The 22,386-nt window shown below is 43.3% G+C and overlaps 1 protein-coding gene across 10 annotated transcripts in view; it reads right to left on the bottom strand.

The window, feature by feature from the left end:
• Window positions 1-22,386, bottom strand: part of utrn (utrophin) — a 193,325-nt gene that overhangs the window by 114,374 nt on the left and 56,565 nt on the right. For 9 of the 10 annotated variants that reach the window (XR_003982296.1, XM_030404293.1, XM_030404286.1 and 6 more), the window contains 15 exons: window positions 22,220-22,315; window positions 21,895-22,065; window positions 20,909-21,081; window positions 19,571-19,721; window positions 18,437-18,612; window positions 17,685-17,820; window positions 17,085-17,234; window positions 16,295-16,447; window positions 16,084-16,185; window positions 15,755-15,875; window positions 15,051-15,268; window positions 14,773-14,890; window positions 14,421-14,626; window positions 13,344-13,498; window positions 13,017-13,206 (listed from right to left, as the gene is read on the bottom strand). Coding sequence is in view for 9 of the 10 variants with exons in the window: in XM_030404293.1 (XP_030260153.1) it covers window positions 13,017-13,206; window positions 13,344-13,498; window positions 14,421-14,626; window positions 14,773-14,890; window positions 15,051-15,268; window positions 15,755-15,875; window positions 16,084-16,185; window positions 16,295-16,447; window positions 17,085-17,234; window positions 17,685-17,820; window positions 18,437-18,612; window positions 19,571-19,721; window positions 20,909-21,081; window positions 21,895-22,065; window positions 22,220-22,315 (2,316 nt within the window). In the remaining variant the exon portion in view is untranslated. Of the gene's footprint in view, window positions 1-7,716; window positions 8,755-13,016; window positions 13,207-13,343; window positions 13,499-14,420; window positions 14,627-14,772; window positions 14,891-15,050; window positions 15,269-15,754; window positions 15,876-16,083; window positions 16,186-16,294; window positions 16,448-17,084; window positions 17,235-17,684; window positions 17,821-18,436; window positions 18,613-19,570; window positions 19,722-20,908; window positions 21,082-21,894; window positions 22,066-22,219; window positions 22,316-22,386 lie in introns of those variants that run through there. The other variant, XM_030404292.1, reaches the window with a different exon arrangement.

Below are 22,386 nucleotides of genomic sequence, written 5' to 3'. Positions count from 1 at the left end.
TAGTTTTTATGTTTATGTTTTATGAATATTTGGATGATTATTGGTATAATACCTTGAATCACAATTATGTAAGTGAGAATAATCGTGAAAGTAAATGTTCACATCATCCGGTGCCTAGTATTGCATATTTTTGAACATGGCTATTTTTCATCTATTAAAGCAACAGAATGTAGCTTCTGGATATTGTTAAATACTGACGCTTTGGGATGGCAGCACAGGACAAAAACCAACCCAAAGCGTCAATTTGACAACCTGGGGATGCGACTCAACAATCAACTACCTTTCTCCAGAAAGATACATTTTGTGACTTTTAACAGAAGCAGTCAGATAAATCTAAACTCCTTTGTTATTTAGAAAAATCCTTTTCAAAAACAGACTTCTGCAGACAAAATACAATCTGCAGCTTTTTCATTCCAGTATCAGCGTCAACCATCTCAGTACATAAATTGTCCAGTTCATAAAAATTAAATGCCAGACTTCCACTTTCAAAAAAGCGCTTGTGATTTTTATCACTTGTAGCCGATTGCTGCCTCCCCATCTGCCTTATCGCCCAACATATTAAAGTAACGTTAGACGAATGTTTGCATACAATTCAATGCAAGAGAGCAAAGTTGCAACCAAATAATGTAACTTTAACTTTTTTTGTCGAGCTGACACTGGAAAATTAATAGTCAACATTAGTAGGCTAAGATTTTGTATAGGCTGTCAATGCACTGATGCAGAATCTTCCGTGTTTGTATCGCAATGAATCTCAGAAACGAGAAATTTCCACACCTCCACCACACACACACACAATTTCACACAAACTTGCACCCAACCTTGAGCCTTTATGGTGAACCACGCATGATGCTCGCATGGGGCGTAGTGTCCACGATGCAAACTGGCCCTCCAAGGACCAGACCCTGCATAATCAGACGTTGCCATGTCAGAGAAAGCATTTGATCAATGTTTCAGCTGCATGTAATGATGCGCTTCATAAGCGTAGAAACAAGACGGGCATGTAGCATGTAAGCCATCTGTCTAAGACTTGGGGAAAAGATGGGCAGAAGGGTTTAGAAGGATGGGAGGAAAAAGAGGGAGAGCATGAATGATTTAGGAGTGGTATGCGAAGAGCAGATGAAGGCATAAATAGAAAGAGGAGGATATGAGCCAGAGCATATGCTAACGTACTGGCTTACTGAGGGGTGGTATTAGGGAAATTGGTTCTAAGAGGAGTGATAACAGAGAAGGACGAAGAAGACAGGTACATAAAGGGAGAAGAGTGTGGCTCCATACTTCTCTGCTAATTTGTTGCCTAGTTTAATCAAATTTTTTTTCCTTTTGTGCGATTGGATGAAGAGCCTTCGCCACTTGCTTCTAGAGAAGGGGCAACATTCAAATACAGTTTGACAGCAAACCAAAGACATTTGCTCGGATGCAAATCAAAGATTTGAAGAGTGATAAATCACAGAAGATTTGCACCTTCTCCTAAAAAACAAAAGAAAAACAAAATAATTTGGGTTCAGTGCACGACGGAAGTAAAACACCAAACCACTGAGACGTAGCAGGAGCAGACGTTATCTTCAAACAAATGTGGCACTCCTTTTTAAAGAATTAATTACCCTTGACAGGAGAGGAATAATGGCCAGCGGTAGAATATCACAAAGGAGAAGGAATGAATGAGTGTTAAAGGCAAGGTGGGTTACACGGCAGGGCAAGACGACTGAAGGAGAACAGAGGAGAGAAGGAGCGAGAAGTAATGATAAGCTAAAGCTGAAATCTGCATATTAAAATTTGGGTCAACTGTCTTTTGATCATAATGCACGCCTCCTGGTATCGATGGCGTGTGTAACGCTGATTGACTGTTGGTGGCTCTGTCTTTAAGTGTTTAAGCGAGGATTACAAACCTCAATCTCTCCTTCTGATCTGAAACTGTCATATTTGTCAGTACCACAGAGGTTCACACACACACTCACACACACACACACACACACAAAACACAATATGGACTGTGAGTCAGCACTGTGTTTGTGTGCTTACCATAGATATTGGCAGGGTGGGACATTGGCGAGGATGCAGCATTCAGGCCTTGTGCCCCCGCAGATTGATTGTCAGGCCAAGAATAGAGCAGCAAGGGAAAAATGATTGCACCCCTCATTTTATTTCCCCCACTTAGGTCGCCCCCTGGATTGCACACTGAGGGATAAGGGAGCTGGAAGGTCAGAGAGGCTTCAAGCTGGCAACAAAAATCACTGCTTCCTGCCTGTCACAGACTCCTGGTCAATGTGCCCCCTTTATTTCTCTGATTATTTTGTTTTTTTGTTTTTTTTTGTTGTTCTGTTGGCACTTTAACATTAATTTTTTTCAGAATTTCTGCTCCACGAGGAGACATAATTGCAATAACAGAAAAAAAAGAAATAAAACAATTTTGAAATGTAAATCGAATGCCTGACCATGTGTTGTGCCTTTGGCCATTGAGCCTTCAGGGCATTTTACCTCAACCCCCGATCCTGCACGGGATGTCGGCCCGGCTATAGATCATGATGTCAGATGAGTCAGAGTTCTGGTCGAGACTGCTCTCTGAAAACAAAAATTCACCCAGCGTTGCTGGGTATTGGACCTCAATACCTCCTGAAACGGGTCTGTGGCATCACCAGCCAAACTCCCCCTGAGTTTGTGTTTGTATAAAGATTAAACACATACGATATACCTGGTCAATCAGTGACTTTCAGTCTTTAATAAGCTAATCCTCGCCAGCCTGAGCCAAAAACTCAGGCAGCTAACAAGCCCTTTAAAAAACAGAGACTGCACAATACTGCCACAACAAAAACCTCTCATTATGCCAGCTTTTTTTGTTCACACTGAACGAAACCATGATGGCAAAAGTGTGTTATTTTGGATAGCAGGCCAGCGTAGTGGAAGCGGTGTGACAGGCGTGACATCCAACACAGCAGTGTCAGCGTCTTGTGCGATATATGACATATGCATCGGGCAACACTTTTGTTCTTGGATGGCTGTGTTTTATACATTTGATATGTTCTTGTAAAACCATCAAAAATCTGTTACAGCACACAACTCTCCCTGAAAATGTCAAATGATGTTTTTACCTTTCTGTAACATATCAAAACAAACAAGATATACCGGTCAATTAGCAAATTGGTGATTTTTTTTTCAATTTACACTATTTGAAACAATGGCAGCAAAATGTTGCCCCAGTGTGTGATTTTGGATAGTATGCCAGCGTTCCGAAAGGGAAAGAGGCTTTCTAACAATGACCTGCGGAACGGTCCTTAACCATCCCTGTCCCTGCAGTTGATTTAGGTGCTGTTCTTCTTTCAGTTAGCTGCATCTGCTAGCAGCTGCTTTCTGAATTTTTTAATTCCATCTTTTGACAGTGAAGCCATCTCAGGCAATCTCAAATACAATGAGACATTTTCATTAGCCATTAACTAGAACAAAGGAATGAAATGTTATATAACCAATATATATAACCATTATTTACACATGTAACTCTCCACGGATAGCTTCATCAGACCATCACATGGTGAGAGGCTGAGTGATTCTTACATGAAGTCAGTCTGATGATAAACCATGCAGACATTTGCAGGTTCAGCTTGCTGTTGGGACCTGCTTGAAAGCCGCTAATGGAAGCGTGCACACAATATCCATCGATGTAGTGCACAAAAACACAATCCCAACACACACATGCATTACCAGCTCAATAAAAGCGTTTACTGGATGCGGATGCGGGACAGACAAAGTGGTGAGAGTGATAGAGGGGGGGCAGGGAGGTTGAAGGACTTTCCCTCCATTTATATTTGCATCTAATAATATAAAAATTTGTTTATTACATATTTCACCTAATCTCAGGATGGCATTTGTCAATCACGTGGCAAATTTCTCCTCATCCCCTCCAAACTTAATGGTCAATTCGTGCAGTAACAGCAACTGTGAGCAGGAGAGCAGCTTAACTCTGGGCTGTATTGGTGATTTAAGTGCTATTTCAAATCACCGCTACTGCCAATAGAAAGTCCATCTGCGGTGATTTACATGCGATGTTGATTGGGAGCAGAATCCCATCTTCATTTTCTTTTATTGTCCCTTCTCTCTCCCAATAACGTCTTGATGAATTTAAATGATCTGCATTTATGAATCTGTTTCCACATTATTCTGCTGGCTGTGACTCATCACTAGCAGCGTAAGTGTGTGTGTGTGTGTGTGTGTGTGTGTGTGTGTGTGTGTGTGTGTGTGTGTGTGCTGTAGTGAATAAATGTGTGCATACAAGTGTATGCAAGAGAGAACAGGATGCATTGTGGGTATGTGTGTTTGTAAACTAGATGTGTTTAAGCATGCGTGAAAGAAAATATCTGTGATTTGAGTGTGAGCCAGGTCACACGGGGGGGAAGTGTGGAGGGGTTATCGGTCTGCACCTGAGGCTCCAACTGCTAATGCTAACACTTGCTAATAACCCAGAGGAGTCCTGGTGGAGCTCAAGGACGGGGAGGTCAGACAGCTGGGCTCTATGCCCGTGCCTGAGTCACCTTACCTGGGGTAGTGGTGAGCCACAAGCAAAGGTGGATAGAGTGTGGAGCTCAAAGGCCAGAGTATTTGTGAGATAAACAATAGGAAAGGAGAGGCATGACTCCACACTGCCAGTGCTTTAGGGCTGTTTCTAAAGTGGGTTTAGGCTGGACACACACACACACACACACACACACACACACACACACACACACACACACACACACACACACACACACAAACACACACACACACACAGTAGGAGCCAATGCCACAGTAATGAGAGTAGGAGGACACTCCTCAGGAGAGAGGTGGGCCCTTCAGCCAATTCTCAGCTAGTGATTACACACAGAGAGACAGAGCAGAGCAAAAGTGAGGGGATGAAATGAGTTGCTGGGGCTATTTGTATGCCTCAGAACAAAGTAACCAGGCAGCCACTGAGACGCAGCCTTTACCAGTCAGCTACTCATGTCACAAGCATGCAAGCAAAGAAAGCAAGAACAGTTGAGAGCAAGAATGAAGTGCTGGGGGGAGGTGAAAAGAAACAATCAGCATGTTAAAATGATTCAGGGAGCCTCTATGCTTATATTTAAGACGTTTAGCTGACATCTTTAATGGGAGTGTAATTCTGTGAGGGGAAAAAATACTATAGGACTGTACAAAGCCTTAGGGAACACTGTATGGATGTAAAATGTCTCTAATAGTCTACAACCTCATTAAACATTATTGCTCTGAATTGGTAAAGCGGGAGAAGAAAACAATTTATACACCAAATAACAGATGCAACTTTAAGAACTGTGCAAGCAAGTCTGCTCCCAAAGACTGCACAGCTCAGTGTTATACATCAACGTAATGAGTGCCGTTAAAGGGCCACACAGACACGCAAACAACCCTAGAGCAACCAGCGAAGCATGATTAACAGAAAAAGACGATTAGAAGGTTATGACTCAGTAGATTTTATTAACTTTCCATTATTCATCGATTGGTGAATGCGCGCTGTGGTCGCCCTGCTATGTCCTGCCACAAGACAGAGTGAGGGCCGATATGATGGAGGCCAATATGTTTTAGATGATAAGCTGGGCTTTTCAGCTTAATTGGACTGCCAAGAGTAAAATACAGCCTGCATGTGAGCCTGGGTCGGACATCAAGAATCAGATCAGGGGAATATTATTTATATGTTGAGTTCACAGGACTGAATGAAAACAGCTTTGAAAAAGTTCTCTCAAGGGTTTTCCCTCACTTACAGTGATTACAGTTGTTCAATTTGCTAATAATCAATACACATCTGCTTAAAGAAGAGCCACTTGTTTATCCAAGTTTCTTTACCCTGAATGAGACAATAGCCAGGTGGGCTGTTTTAGGACGAGCGCTGTCCTAAAGCAGAAAGAATGGCCAGACCCCAGAGGTCGAGCCCCGAGCAAATCCATCATCGAGAAGTTGCTGTTCCAGCCTGGCAGCCAGTGAGCGCACCCCAGGGAGGCAGGACAAGCCAGACATCACTGATTGCCCCCAGGGAAGGCCTAACGAAGCTGGAATGACTGATGCAACCCAGGAGAAGGTAATGGAGTGTGCAATGACTGATGCCTCCCACCGGTAGGGACGCAAATCAGGGAAGGCCCCGAACTCTAAGGATGCTGAACAGAGCCGAATGAGCAAGAGAAGAAAGAGCAAGTGTTGATTTTTGCAAATACTGTACATGTGCAGGGCTGAAGGAAGCACCTGACTTCGCTTCGTTAAACAAGCAGAAGCAAGCAGAACATCCACAAGACAAATTGCAGGAAAACTCTGAAAGCCTGATTCTCAGTTTCATCCTTGGGCCAACTTTCTGTTCCTTTCTGCATTTTGTATTTTCCGAAGAGACATGAAAGGTAAGTGAAACCTGTAACACACAGCAAACACACTCTACCAGTGATAACACTGACAAACTATCAAACACACACAGTAAAAAGAAAAAAAGGGCGGAGCACTAAAGAGCGATGGATTTATGGATTAAGGATGGATTAAGTGGAACCACCACATGTTTGCCGAAGCATGATTGAAGCTGGCAAGCAATCAGAAAGTGGTCTGATGCACTAGTCTCTCTGCGCTGTCAAATCTCAACAGCTGGTCCCCTCTGCCCTCTGACGGAGAGCGGGGTCACTGTTGTGCAACCCGAGAGAAGACAGCAATGAAGAGCAGCGATCAATAATGATCAACAGTGGTCCAAAATGACACCACACAGCAGCAGCAAGTTGTTTCCTCTAAGGTGAAATCGATGGAGCTGACAAACAGCGGTAACAGGTTACAAAGCGATTCGACTTAAAAATAAAGAAAAAGCATTTGAAGGACTAAACTTAGCCAATAACTTCAATCAAGTCACTCAACTGTTCATACGGCCAAACTCTCACCAATCCTCTCCTTCTTTAAAAACACTTACACTTCCATACATACAGTCAGGGTGTTTCTCACAAACATTAAAAATACACTACAGTATAGTACTCACTCGAAAAACAACACAACACATATTCTTCTCCGCCTTGTTAGTTTGTTTATGCGTGAACCAGATAGAGTCAAAACTCCCTTTAAAACTGGCAGTGTACAGACAAAAATATAAGCAAGCACGCACACACACACACACACGCACACACACACACACCACAACAGGGATGCACAGCTGAAATCATTATTTGTTGGCAGAAGTGCCAAAAGTCCTAAAGTCAGTGAGGTGTATGTGTATATATATTTAAAGCGATATGCGGTGGAGGTGACAGAGTTCCAAAAACAATATCGGCTGGAACAGAGTGTCTTCACAACCAAATGACTCATGAATAAAAAAAAAAAAAGACTGAAAATAGAGGAGAAACAATGAACGTGGCAAAGATAGACAGCTTGGTGAGGCGCTTCTCATTTCTGAGAGTAAAAAAAGTCATTTATATCGAAAAGAAACACACATGCTCAGTGAAAACTTTCAGCTGATGGGTACACAAGAACACAAACCGCCTCGACATGGTGTAAAAATGGTCTAAAAAAAATCATATCCAAAAGCCTCAAGCAGACGCTAGAACATGCCAAACACGATCAAAGTTTTTGGGGAACAAAGTCAAATCAGTAAAAGAATGCGCACAAGTACAAGTTCAAAACAGAATTTAGAAGGGAAAAGGGAAGAAGAACAAAAAAACAACAAGAACAGAAACTCTCCGTCCTCCAGTCCGCTCTCTCTCCTGGAGTCCCACGTACCTTGCAGAGTTTCTGGTAGCGCGGCGAGGAGATGGCCATCCTCTGGAGCCTGTGTAGGAAGACCACCACTTTCTGGAGGGAGGTCCGGACCATGGCCATCATCTTAAGACTGCTACAACTCTGTAGCAGCCTGCTCCTGGTCCGCATGCTAGCACTGCCCTACCCCGCTCATATTGTTCTCCCTCTCCCTCTCGCTCTCCCTAGCCAGCCGACCAGACCCCAGCCAAGCTGACGTGATGCGCGCACACACACACACACACACACACATGCACAGAGAGAGAGAGAGAAGAGAAAAAAAAAAAAAAACACTCTCGCAAGCGTACTCAGCTCGGCATGCCTCTGTGTTTCGTCACATACACACAGGCAACAAACAGCAAGTGCAGCTTCAGTAAGCTCTCTCTCTCTTTTTCTCTCTCTCTCAGTCACTCTCACACACACACACACACACACACACACTCACACGATGATGCAGGCAGGCAGGACAAGACGAGACACTCACTTTCTCCTCCACGCGGACATTCACACGCGCAACCCCCGACCGCAGAGCCAGAAGAGAATCAAAGAAATCACTTGTGACGGCACCCTGCAGATTCAGAAGATGGGTGACGAGGAAAAAAAGAAAGTGAAGAGGAAGATGGAGAAGAGAAGAGGGGAAAAAAATCAAGTGTGGAGAGGAGGAGTGGAAATTGCCGGCAAAGCGGTGAGAAGGAGAGAGGAAGGCACGAGTTGCGCTGGAAGGGAAAAGAGGAGCCGGTGAATGTACACGGTTCACTTTTTACTGCCGCTGATCCGAAAAAGAGAAGGAGAGGGAATGAGAGAGAGAACGAGAGGGAGAGGGAGACATAGCGCTGCTTTTACAGGGAGAGGGAGAGAGAAAGCGGAGAAGAAAAGAAGGAGAGAGACGGACCCAAGGCAGCAGAGTAAGTAACAACAAATACTATCTCTGCCGTGAAGGTGGAATGACATTACGCTAGGAAACCAACGGATCAATGAGCGAGAGACGGACAAAAAAGAGATGGCGAAAGGGAGAGAGAGAGAGAGAGAGAGAGAGAGAGAGAGAGAGAGAGAGAGAGAGAGAAAGAGAGAGAGGGTAGATGCACACACACAATAGGAAGAGGGAGGAGTTATTTCAGGCGTCCAGGGTTCCTGGAAGTAAATGTCCCATTCATTTTCTGCCTTGGCAATGTAAGTGACTGTCATTTGGAGCGCTTCCACGTCTCGGATTGGACAAGAAACTCGCCTGGTTTAATCCAGAGTGCCGAAGCCGAGTGTATTTGGAAATTGCTGTTTCAGTGTGACAACTTAACGAGGAGCATTTTGGTAAGAAGTGTACAATTACAAAGCGTACACTTTCTGATGTGTGTGCCGCTGAAACAAAAAAAAAAAATGTGCTTTGTAGGAATTCGTTAATGCAGCATAAATCAAGCAGAAACTCAGTTTTGGATGAATTCAGCATATTCCCAAATGCAACATCAAAGCATTTTCAATTTGCTACAGCTCTGATGAATGGCCTCGTTTTTCTATAGAAACGGCAGCGAGGCTCATGGGTAGCCACGTGCCGTACCAAACTTAAAATATTCTGTGGGCGGAAATTTCATATAGTCGACCTTACGAACGAACACTGACTAGTGGAATTTGCAATGGTTGTTTTCTCAGTCTGCGACAACTAAAACAATGTCGCCTCACAACTCCTTCACTGAGATTTTGATACAGACTTCTGTTGCATGTCATTGCTCGTGTCTCTTCACACATTTCAAGTCCTCTAAAACTGATGGCCATAACATAGATCTACAGCATCCTCTAACAATCTATGAGACTCATCCGTTTCTATGTTAAGAAACACTGAGGATGTCATTAAAAAACAGAAAATTAAGAGTGGAGAAAAAAACCCAGCTGCTCCTACCACTTCGAACTCTACGGTGGGTTTGTTGTGTGTCGTGTTTGTGTGGCCCCGAACGCAGCTCTCAAAAGATTAACTGAGAAGAGGGAGGCCTTGCTGGAAAAGAGCAGATAACAGATTTTGAAGGAGGAAAAAAAAAGTGGGAGGAAAGGTAGGAGGAAAAAGGTCATGAGAAGCTAAAAGGCTTTTAAGCATCTTTCATCGACGCAGAAAAAACGGCTAAATCTTTAGAGAACGAAATCTGTTGGATGCTCGAAAGTACCAGAGAGATGACATCAAGAGACAAAGAGGCAGACAGTCACGTAAAAGCAGAGATAAGTGCACAATCAGCAGAGATTATCAGGATGCAGCTGCGCAGCTCCTGCAAAGCTACTGACCACGCGGTATTACGCACAGGAGGGTATTTTAAACCTATTCGTTCTCTCTATGTTACTGTTGACTTTTAGGTGAAGTGCGGCTGAAAAAACACTCTCTTTCTCCTAACCTGCACTACAAGAGCCATTCATTTCAAGTGAGGATAAAAAACTTCTGTACTGCCCGAGAGCAGCACGCTTCACACCGGCGGATCCCCCGTAACTGTGACTCATACATTTAAAATGAGCACAAACTGACACACATACGGTGGATTCACTGTAGCATCACTGTGGGATGCATTTCAGCACTCGGTCCCTGCTCGCCTTGTCTCTTTGTACAGATGAAGGGATACTCCGAGGCAGACGGGGGAATGGAACATAAATAAATTCCTTTAAACCAACATGCAGCTTACCTACGCTGCCAGCTAGAGTAATCATCATCTACGGACGTGTTCGCGCGCAGGATGTATGCACACAGTCACCGGGAGAGGGGATCACGATGAGCTTTACTGAAGAGCTCTGTTTAGACAAGGTTTAACTGGCTACAGCGTCCAATTCAGTCATTCCACAGAGTATCGACTCTGCTTCACAGGGAATTACAACCAAGTCCGACTTTTTTGTTGGCTCAGTCTTTAACGCGACTGACAGTACCAGGTCTCAACTAGGAGGTTGCAGGAGGTGTGTATGTCTGCTCTCGCTGCTATGGTCAATACACACACAAACACACACACACACACACACACACACACATTACAGTCACATACACAATTCAAATACCCATGTAAAAGTTGAGCTTGAGAACAGCAGCTCCTCCAGATGTGTACACCTTTGCACATGCCACTATTGCTCATTTGCTCCAAGCGTCAGGTGATTATATACCATGAAATGATAGAAAACTAGTCAGACGCTGCCATACCACTCACACCAAGGTAATTATCCCCTTTAATGGCTGTGATTGCACAGGGCCAGTGCCAGCGATGTCGTGAATCAATATGGACTGGGTTTACACATTTGCTCCAACATGTTTACAGATAAACTATTAAACAATAGACTGTCTATGAATAATCCAGAATGAATAGTGTATATGCTTTAATAGAATGATTTGAATCCATATGAAGTATCCGAGTTAACCACTTTGTGACACTATGTTTAAAAAATGCAAAAATGCATTGTAAGACCCAGTCTACCACAGTCTGAGCAGCAAGTGTTTGATATCTACATCTGGGGGATCAGTGCAAAAAACGTGTGTTCAACAGTTGATATGTCCTTATCTGTATTTCTAACTCAATATCATTGGTATCAGCATCAGCCCCAAAAGTCAAGCCAGGTCGGGCTCTATCAATTAGTGAGGTTTAGAGGTGCTGTAAGGCGTAATTCTGTACTTTTGAAAGAGCCAGGCTAGCCGTTTAACTCTTTTCCTGTCTATATGCTAAGCTCAGTTTAGCACCTCCTGCATGTAGCCCCATATCTAACAGACAGACAAGGAAGTGGTATCAATATATCCATTGCACTCTCTGCAAGACAGCAGACAGACTATTAATAAAAAACCATCAGGGTTTACACTTTAAACAAAATCTGAGGATTCCTGTGGTCCAGTCCATCATTAGTCTATCACGATGGGTTTCGTTCATAATCCATACAGCCTCTACAATTTCACCAAATGTCAGTTAATGTGCCACATTAGAATTTGTCACGACTCTGAACTGACTCACCAACTGTGGGCTTAATATGAACACAGCAGCGAGATTGACAATGGCCTGTAGCCAAAAACTGTGATTAAAGTAACCCAACACTCGACGGCAGCAGAACAGTCATTGTGAGTGCATAAAGTTGGGGATGTTTCAACACACGTCCTCGAATTTGTCTCTGTATCATTACCCTACTCCCTAGACATGAGTGTCATCCATCAATCTCGACTCCTACCGAGACAAAAAGATGGAAATGAGAGGAATAAGAGGATAAAATTAAAGACCTCGGGGTTGTGGCCAATTCAGAGAGGTCCACCAATATGTTTGACTGATACTTACATTAAATCTCTGTTAAAACCTAATTACTGTTTTACATTTACTGCACGCTTAACCTTTGAGGTGACTTTGACAGACTTTATAGGAATAAAATCCAATCCAGTCTGTGTCCTTTGAAATTTGGAAAGGGCTTATAATGATGGATTAGTTTCAATAAAACAAATATAGATCACTGCAACGGAGAGATAAACCTGATATTATATCCATTTCTCTCCAACAATCTGAATGTATCACTGAGACCAAATCCAGCCAGGCCTTAACAGCCAGCTTCAAAACCAAGAAATCCTTGTGGCCATTTGTGCTTTCATTCTCTACAACCAGTATGTTGTTGGACTTAAGGTTTCGCTTCTGAGAGATGTACAACACTGCAGCACTTTCTCAGGGTCAAGGAGTTTAACTGAAAGCAGCAGAAAGCTGGGATACACACATAGACCTCAAATCATTGACCGTTTCTGAAAAAAGGCTGTAAAAATGAAAACCCCTCACGTAAAATCCAAAAGAGATGAGTACAACACTGACAGGGTCAACATAAAAAAAAAAAAAAAAAACCTTTCAACTTGACCAGAATGTAAGAAAAAATAAGATTAGTGCCTGTTTTATCTGTTGAAAGGGTGAGGTGAAGTGATTTCAGGATTAAAACATTACATAAAGCATAAGATGATGTGTGTCAACAGATCCCTGAGGGAAGGTCTGGGTAAATGACAAGCCAGTGAGAGGAAGCTCATACACACACACACACACACACACACACACACACACACACAATGGTACACACACAGAATTTCTAAGCAGCATAGGACAAGAGGATCAATGAGCTGCACTCAATGCATACAAGCACTCACGCGCCCTCTGTACGCCCTCTCATTCACAGACCTTAAACCAGCATGGAAGCACACGCACACATCGACACACATACCCACACACCGTCCTCAGTTCCTCTGCTGAACAATGCGTTAATGAAGGATGACACTGAGATAATAGGCTAGCACCTGTGCATAGATTCCACACAAACACAGTATTTACCTCCAGTTGTAGCCTCAGCTCCTTCACGTGGGCGGAGTCCTGCGACAGGTCTTCCCTCTGAGAGGCGTCGGCCAAAACGTTGACTGTCGTCTCTGCCTCCTGGAGCCATTTGAGGAAGGACTCCAGCTCCCTGAGAGACATCTGCAGGCCCTTCAGTTCACTGTCCAGCTGGGCGTGACGGTCACCCGCCCTGCCAATCAATAAGTCATATGTCTGACTATACATAAAAGAACTACACATGATTTATGACTTTTGCTACAGTAGCAGCTGGCACCAGATTTGACACAAGCGAACTATGCGCAAGTAAGCAGGTGAGCTTATGTGCACCTATTGTTGATGCTGTTCCAGGCAGCGTTGTGTTTTTCGGTGACCTCTTTGATCCTCCTGGTGTCGTCAGTCGAATACTCCTGCAGGAGATGATTGGACAGCTCATTGAAGGCCGCAACTGCAGCCTGGCCTCGGCCCAGGTCTTGGAGGAACGCCTGTAAAACAATCAACACAGAGGCATTAGGATCATCGTGACACTGCAAATGTGACGGATGTGACTCCATCGTTATTTGTCACTGTCAAGGCGCCCTTTGGCACAATTTTTTAATTATTATTTATTTGCATGCACTGCTTTCTGTGTCTGCTTTAGTTAGACGAATAGCTCTGCAAGAATATTAATGACCTGTTATACAAACTTAATGAAAAAATAAATTTAAGCACTAAAAACACAAAGAAAATTGTAATTCTATGGCTCAGCCATCTGACATTGTTATTTTAACCTCCACTTAATCAGGCAGGTTACATAAGACCCAACTATTATTCATGAGGCCAGATTATTATTTTTAATTTTGCATTAGAAAATAAGTCATCCCTATGTGACCCCCAGGTTGTTTTAACAAAAAGGCACGCTTCACTATTGTAAATGGACGATTACTCATCATTACATGACCACACAAACGAGGAGCAGATAGCCGTGTATGAAACATGCTGGATTGTGTTAAACCCAGTTGCCCTCTAGTGTTCTGCTCCTGTAATGCATCAGACACACTCATGAGGCAGAATATGTCTCCAGAAGCTCTCAGCCAAGTCATCATCTCAAATTAAAATGATGGATGATGTGGGCGTACGAATGTTATTAAGGTTCAAAGTGATACTGCAGAGAGGTGATTTATTCATTCCCACCTTGTGCAGACTTATACGACTGTATAAAAGACCTCTAATAGTTCATAAAGTAAAGTTTGGTCCAAGATTTGGCTCTCTATTAAGAAAGTAAGCAGACACAGTCCCTGGAGTACATTTGTAGTCTACAATAATGACAAAGATCCAGAATCACAGTGAATGACCTCAGGAAGGACAGGCATTAGACACCCAGAGGACACAGAGGGAAAGTTTAGCAGTGAAACTTTTTTCCCTAACCTTGTTGTCAGCAAGCTGTTTAGTCAGGGGATCTCTGGACTGCTGAAGAAGGTTGTGGAAACGTCCTTCGTTGTGCCCAATGAGCGCTTTCACCTCCTTCCTCTGCTCCTCCCACTGGTTGCTGTGGCCAATCATGTTGTCCAGCTGCTGGAGCCGTGCCTCAACGCCATGCTGAGTGTTGTCCCACTGACTGCGTACCCTCTCCACTAGAAACAGACAGACATTCAACAAGAAGAGCATAAACAGACAGCAATGAGGGTAACTTTAAAGCAAGACATTGTTAAGTGATGGGCATTTGGAGCAGCTAACTGTTCTATGTCATTCCAGTGTGATCATCCTGCTGTGTACATACATTTCTCAGTGATGGATGTGCGAACATCCAGATTAGATGTCTTGTTTTTGATGTTCTGTGCCAGGGTGAAAATGTCCTCGAGCTGGGGGTGACGCTGTTCCAGGTCAATCTTTGTTACCTGCCAGGATGTTACAAAAATAAACACACAGAGACAATAAGACAAAGTGTATTGCTCATACGATTGTATTCAGCTGTTCAATTTCTTACAAAATATTTAATTTTCCATTGAAAAGAATTTCATCACACAAATGCATCCACAACTGCTCCCCCGTTCTCACCTGAAGACGTCCCATAGTGGTCCTGATCTCTTCGGTGTCACCCACGGTGACTATATTAGACTTAAGCATCTGCGTGATGAGGAGGAGCCAGTCTGCGAGTTCGGTGGCCGTCTCGTTGAGGTCAGTGGGAGCCACCGTGTCCAGCGTGTGCGGCGTTTGGTGGTGGGGGTCCTCGCTCACCATGCTGGCCATCTGCACGGCTGAAGGGACCACAGACACTGGAGCAGGGGGGTGATAAAAAGGTAATGTTGACATATAGAGCTTCTTTAAAAAGGAAGTGATGCAATAAACATTAAACATGTTAAAGTGAGAGAGGAGGTGCTGTCAAATAGCTCTCGGGGGGTTAGTGGCATCACACTAAATCATGATGGATGAGGCATCAGGGCTCGTTTTTAGAGTTACACAAGCAGGACTTTGTTGCTCACCTCTTATTTGTTATTTCATCATGCTCCAGTTCAAACCGAGCCACTAAGGAATTCCACAACTGCCACCTGAGTACTTATTACCTCTACTACAAGAACATATTTCTATGTTGTTATTTCCTGTTATCTCATTTTCTTTCTCATTAAAAGGTGTTATATTTTACTGGGCCTTGCAGAGTCCTTTCATCCCCACACCACTGATGTATTATAAAGATGTTGCTCATGATACAAAAAAAGAGAGAAATTGTGAGCTTGAATAAGAACATTTCTAGGTATGTTTACCAAGCTGCTGGTGCTGGACGGTGTGCTGGTGCTGCATCCATGGAGAGATGGGTGGCTGGAGTGATTCCCTCAGTCGACCATCAAGAGCTTTCCAATCAGCTGCCAGCTGCTCTACCTTACCCTACACACATGGTACATAAATATAGTTAATGACTGAATACAAAATATTAGCAAGAGTATAGCCAGTTTTTAATAAATAAGCCAATTAAACCTCAATTAATTACTGGAAATAAAATTGTCTAGCAGTTTAAAGGTGCAATATGGTATAATCATGTGCTACAATTAGCAGTGTGTCTTTTTTTTAATCGTATTACGATGTAAACTGGAACCTTTTCCTGAGGTAACAGCTGCTGTCGTCTCTGTAGATCTATCGAATGAGCCAACAGGTCCTCCAGGTCCTTCTTTCTGTCCTTCATGGAGACCTCCAGAGCCTAGAACAGGCAAGAACTCATTCTAAGCGCCACATTGTGCCTTGGGGTAAAAAGATTTCCTGTGAGGTTTTAGGTGTTTTGGTTCTCATGACTTGTTCAAATGATCTACCTGTGCTTGGCCAGGGGTCAGGCCTCTGGTCACAATCGTCTGGTGCGTGACAACAACCCAGTCGGTGAGTCTGTTCATCCTGTCCTGGAACTGAGCGTGACTTTGCAGGTTGGCCTCCACCTCGCCCACTTTGTCCAACAACTCATGGGTTACCTACAGAGGAAAAGGGGGGCAAAGAATGATTGGGGAGAACAGAAGACGTTGTGGTTCCCAGCCATAGGGGTCTTTATCAAAGCTAAACAAGGAGCCGCAAGGTCCCCTGAACTCTAAGCTGTTATTTTTTTTTAAATAAACAGTACAGAAGGCTCATATCTCAGCATTTAATTAATTTCCAAAACAAAACCTAAATGGAATTATTCTTCTTCAGGTTTTGATTACTGTTATAATCATTAAGATACACATTTCCCAGAATAAGGGCATGCTGAAAAATTAAAACAAACTGTACTGACAGAGCCATCACTCTCTCCTAAAGAGCCCTTTCCTGCATTAGAAAAGCCCAGTTAAAACAACCAAAGAACTAACAGATGAGAAAACACTGAAGCCATGAAAAATGAAGCCTAGTAAGTTTGTATGACTTTTAAAAATTTAAAAAATATCTAAAAGAGGAAGAATTGCTGAATATGTTACCAAAACGGGATAACTCATCTCTCATGCAATATTCACAAGAAACAATCTGTCACCCTCTCATGGATCATCAGTTTCCTAAATTATCAAAACGGGGTCTCTAAAAGAAAATGGTTTTTGAACCACTGCGGAAAATCCAGTATGAGTTTGGATGTAGTGGTGGTACCTTGCTCCAGTTGAGGTTGATGGCTCTCAGCTTGCCAACATGCTCGTCTCTGCTCTGAGGGCTCACGGTCGGACTGGCCAGGATCTGAGGAGCGTGCTTGTTGAGCCATCCGAGACGTTCATTCTGCACGTCCATCTCTTCGGCGAGGGCCTGCAAGGAAAAAAGAAGGTTGCGCTGACCCTCGATCCCACAGAGAGATTGATTTGGTGATGTTGTAGTAACACAGCAGCACAACATCATTCATTATACTGCTTCGCAACTGATTAAAAGTCTGGCTGAGGTTGTTGTCTGGAAGGAATGAAGTAGGAAAACAATGAGCGATTGTATTTCTCTGAAGGAAAATGCATCATTCAGAACGAGACATGTGAGAGTGAGGTTATTTCTGTGCAAGTTTGCCGACTTTGAACATTTCTTTCTTGTGATTGAATGCAGGGAGCAACTTGTGAGTACAGTGAAGCAAACAAAGAACAAAGGGAAAATGCAACAAAGATGGTGCTGGCCATAAAAATAACTGAGCCTATCCAGCTCTGGAGCAGGAACAGAAATCTCTGCACCTCTGTGGATGGCACTGACTTGAGCATATTCTGAGCCTCGCTGTACCTTGAGTTCTTTGAGGTTTTTGTCAGTGGCAGTGACGGGTAAGGAGGTGACAGCGGTTTCTGCTTGCTCACACCATATAGCCAGCTCGTCTCGTCTCCTGACCAGTTCTGACAGGGCTGGGTCTCCTCCAGCCAGCCTGCACACACACACACACACACACACACATTCACACACACCTTATTTAGTCTGATTAGGATCTTCATTTCCTGCAGGTTGCTGGCCTAATCCTAAAATTTACATTTAAATTGCTTATATAGACTGATTGACCACACTGATAATGTTAACCTGCCAACACTGATAAAGAAACAAAGACTGTCAGTGATGGAGAGGGAGCGCTAACCTCTGTGCTACATTATACTGTAAGACTAAGTGTTAAAGTGTAAAAATAACTGAGTTAGAGACATAGACTTTCCCCGTGGGGATTAATTAAGTATGCCTTCTTCCTCTTCTTTCTTTCTCCGTCTTCTTCTATAGTAGAATTACTGCCAAGTAGGTTTTCACAATCGAGGGATTAACTTTGGTGTTTAGGTGTCTTACAATAAATATAGTAAGTATAAATATATAACAAAGCATAAAGAGCAAGTACTGCAAGTCCAGAATCATAAATAGACAAAAAGGACTGTACAGTTTTGTGCAGGAATTTGCAAAGTATTCACCGGAGATAGATGAAATGTCCGAGATAGGTATGAATACGTGACGTGCAAAATAAAAGATCAGATGTAGCATCCTTTATGTTTCCCAGAATGAACTACCTGTGCTGTCTCTCCAAGGCCTGGCAGTGGACAGCTCTCCAACGATGACCAAGGGCGTCTAGCTTCTCCTCAAGCAGAGATCCGTCAGGGGAAGACAGCTGCCCGATTATCTGCTCTCCAGTGCGGTTCAGTAAGGCCAGGACAGGCTGGTGGCTGGCAAGACCTTCCTCGAGCTCCTAGAATAAGTATAAAAGAGTGACAGAGAGCACGAGGGAAAGAGAGGGGGGAAAAACACAAAAAGGTGGAATCGGGGATCAATCAAACAGCATAAGCCAGATCACTCAGGGCCAAATCCCCCGGCTCAACTCCATCTCTCAGATTGACACATTGGCATGACTTGTGGCACATCAAGATTTAAGCTGCCAAATCTCTACTTCCACTAAGAGAGATTTAACCTGCCAAGACAGATCCGAAAAGCAGGGTGAATGATTGTAAAGTCCGCTAAAGGGTGAGTCAGCTAATTGATCTCTCAATTCCCATCCACTTGATCCTTCATCTCATTCTCAGAGACGGTGAAAAAGTGTAGAGGAGCCGGACAGATAGAGTGCAGCTGGAACTTTGTGAACCACACTGATAAAAGGTGTTAATGGCGGTGGTGCTGTCAGCGATAATGCTGCGGCTCCGGAGACTTTAATTCCCATTGGAAATGAAATCGCCCGTTTTAGTAATCAAACAAAGCAATATCAGAGGCCCCTTCTCATCTTCCTCTCCAGTTCATTTCTCTCCATTTTGTCACTCTGCATAATGAGCAGTTAGATGTGCAGGGGGTTTGTTTATCAGGTACAGAATAGCACAAAGATATCCCCTCGGGAAACCAAATGCAATTATCTGCTGACTAACATTCTCAAACATGTAGCCGCTTATATTTCAAACATATTACCACTGCATCCTGGAAAGGTAATAACATTGCCTTGGGCTTGTAAACATATGGGAACATATGAGTCTATATTCCACTTATTAGCTCTTATAATGACAGAGGTAGAATGCAATGAAAGATAACTATATAAGATCATAATCATATGTAGAAAATATAGAAATACTTATATGCTGTGAGCCCTTCATCAATTACAAATTAATGTTGTGTGGAAAACACCAATATTCCGACCTCCACGCGCTCCTTCACCTTTCACTGACCTCTTGATGTTGTTGTGCAGAGTCCAGGTCCAGCTGTCCGTCAGGGCCAACACTCTCAGACAGCAGCGTCTCTGTATCAGTCAGCCACTGGCTGAGGTCATTCATGTCACAATGGAACTGCCTCCACTCCTCTACGGCGCGGTCAAAACTCCTGCAGCAGGAAGAGGTCTTTACAGTTCATACAGACACCAAATATTGGTGACATGTACAAAAATGGAAAATGACAAACCCATCCTTTAACTGTTTCCTTTTGTATCAAGTTACTTTCCAAACTGAGTAGGTGTCATTACTTCCTCTCTACATGTTTTTAAATGTAAATTTCTTTGACATTTGACAAGCATTTAAACCTATTCTAGCGTTAACCCAAAATAAAATTATGATTTTTCCCTAAGAATTCTGGTCTCTTTCAGTGCAAGCGAGTTTATTCAGGGAAAATTCCACAATTTCTGATAAGAAAAATGTCAAGGTGGACCTTTTATTAAACACCTGAAAATGTCATCGCAATCAGGAAAGTTAACATTAATTGAATAAATCAGCACAGACCGAGAGGCTGATTAGTTAAACGCCCTTATGTATATATAAAAACAAGATTTTTATTACATTGATGGTCTGCGTGAGGGTCATTTCCTTTCAAAGAACAACACATCCGATCATAGAGAGGAGGTGAGGAAATTAGTTCTGGATGAGCAATTTTACAAAATATACTCTATTCTTTTGATTTTTAAATCATGCCCAGAGGTTATTGTGATTGCAGATGGGGTGCTCCCACATTCATGTGCAATCTTCAAAATTAGCCTACCAGTTTATTCTAGCATGTGCTCACACTGTGCTAAGCAAATGTAGACTGTTTATGCCCAAGGAATTGTTGATGGTTGTCAAGGTCATGCAGTGTGTGTGTGTGTGTGTGTGTGTCAGTAAATGAATGAGTGAATGAAAATGTGAATAGGCATGAGATTGTTTATGCCCAAGGTATTGTTTTGATAGTAATCAAGGTCAGTGTGTGTGTGTGTGTGTGTGTGTGTGTGTGTGTGTGTGTGTGTGTGTGTGTGTGTGTGTGTGTCTGATTGTGTGCTCTGGTCTATCTCTCTGTCTCTCTATCTATCTCTATCTGTTCCTGCTGTCTCCTGACTAGCAGACAGCTGGCATTTAATGTTCCTGCTGCCTTGGCCACATATCCTGTCACACTCACTCACATCTGAAAACAGCAACGTGCTCACTTCTCTCCCCAGTCACGACATTTTCTTGGGGCAGACTTATTCAACTTTTATTCTACACCTTACTACTAGTTGAGGAGTGTATTTACAGAGTTATCTGCATGTGTCAAGTTGTTGCACCCACCCTTTGCGGTGGTTGTACATGCGGTTAAGGCGGTCCCATTCGGCGTTGAGCTGCGTGAGGGCGTCTCCAATCTGGGCGACCTCAGCAGACGAAGCGTTTTGAATGGCATCGGGTTGGCGCTCGTGGATTCCTGTGACCTGCTCGCCAAGACGCTCCAGATTCTCTTTGATATTCTAGAAAATGACCAGTGCGAGATTAAGGGAACACAGCAAGGTGAGTGAGAGAAATGCGGGAGACTATAAATTAAAACAGAGGCTAAAAGGTTCCCACAGCAGGGAGGATTTTTAAGTGCATTAACAGGAGAAAATCAGATCAATTATAGCGGCTGACTGTCTGGTCAGCAGAAAGGCAAAGACAGTCCGTCTCAAAGGACAGAAAAAGAAACGACAGATTTGGCCCCGGGTTTTATCATGTTGATTTTTTATAGTGCTGAACACCTTCAGTCCACTCTGCCCCAGATCAATTGTTTCTGGACAAAGTAACTTCAGGGAAAGGGTAGGTTTTAAGTGTTACATACATGTTTACTTCAAGACATTCACGACTCGACATTGACGTAATGAGTTCTGTTTTTAGTTAGCACCAACAGGAATGCTGCTGGTGACTGTCGTCCTTTACTGTCCTATTTTTACTGTCATGACGGTACCTGGCTTCCCCGCATGCGAAAACGAGATCCCTTTGTCACGTCTGATGAACAATGAGGTTGAGCTAATGTTAACCTTTAATGGTGCAATATCAGCAAGCAATTCCTCCTTCCTCATCACGGGGCTTACCAGTGTTCTACTGGATGAAATAGATATCACATACATGCTGATCGTAGCATTGGCAATGCGTTAGCCTGTGTTTTCAGTGTGTAGTACGGTTTGCATCGTCGATATTTATAATATTCCAATATAATTCCAATATCAACAATAATGATTAAATTCAAATGGGATTATGTTGGAAAATTGACACTATTTGCATTATTGGATACATGAGTGAGGACCCACCTTCAGTGTGTCCTCTTGGCTAGAAAAGTCTTCGTACAGCCCCCCGCTGAGCTCAGAGGAGTTCAGGAGCAACTCGTTGTCGGCCATGGCCAGGAGCACTTTGTTGATCTCCAACAGGTAGTCAGAGGGACTCAGTGAGGGAGCGCTGCTACGCTCCACTGAAGACATCTCCTGCGCCACATGGGAGCGGGAGAGAAAAACAAAGAGGAGAAAGTGAACTGAAGTGCCACATGACACCACATCACACACGTCACACTATGCTAAACTAATACTACAATGAAAAATACCACTTTGTCATTTAAGGGACACACTGCTAGAGTCTCACCTCGACTGCAAACTCTCTTCTTTGCTCTATGAAGTTGTGAGAGGACGACGAGTCCACAGAGACTTCCACCTGCCTGATTCGAAGCACCCTCAATTCCTAAAGCAGCCAAACACATACAGATTGACCAAACTGCAACAGTGCACAATAGGTGAACACAATATGACAGG

Source organism: Sparus aurata, chromosome 22 (assembly GCF_900880675.1).
Source record: "Sparus aurata chromosome 22, fSpaAur1.1, whole genome shotgun sequence".
Lineage (NCBI taxonomy): Eukaryota > Metazoa > Chordata > Actinopteri > Spariformes > Sparidae > Sparus > Sparus aurata.
Note: the sequence above shows the minus strand (reverse complement) of the source record. Positions and strands in the feature narration are given on the sequence as shown.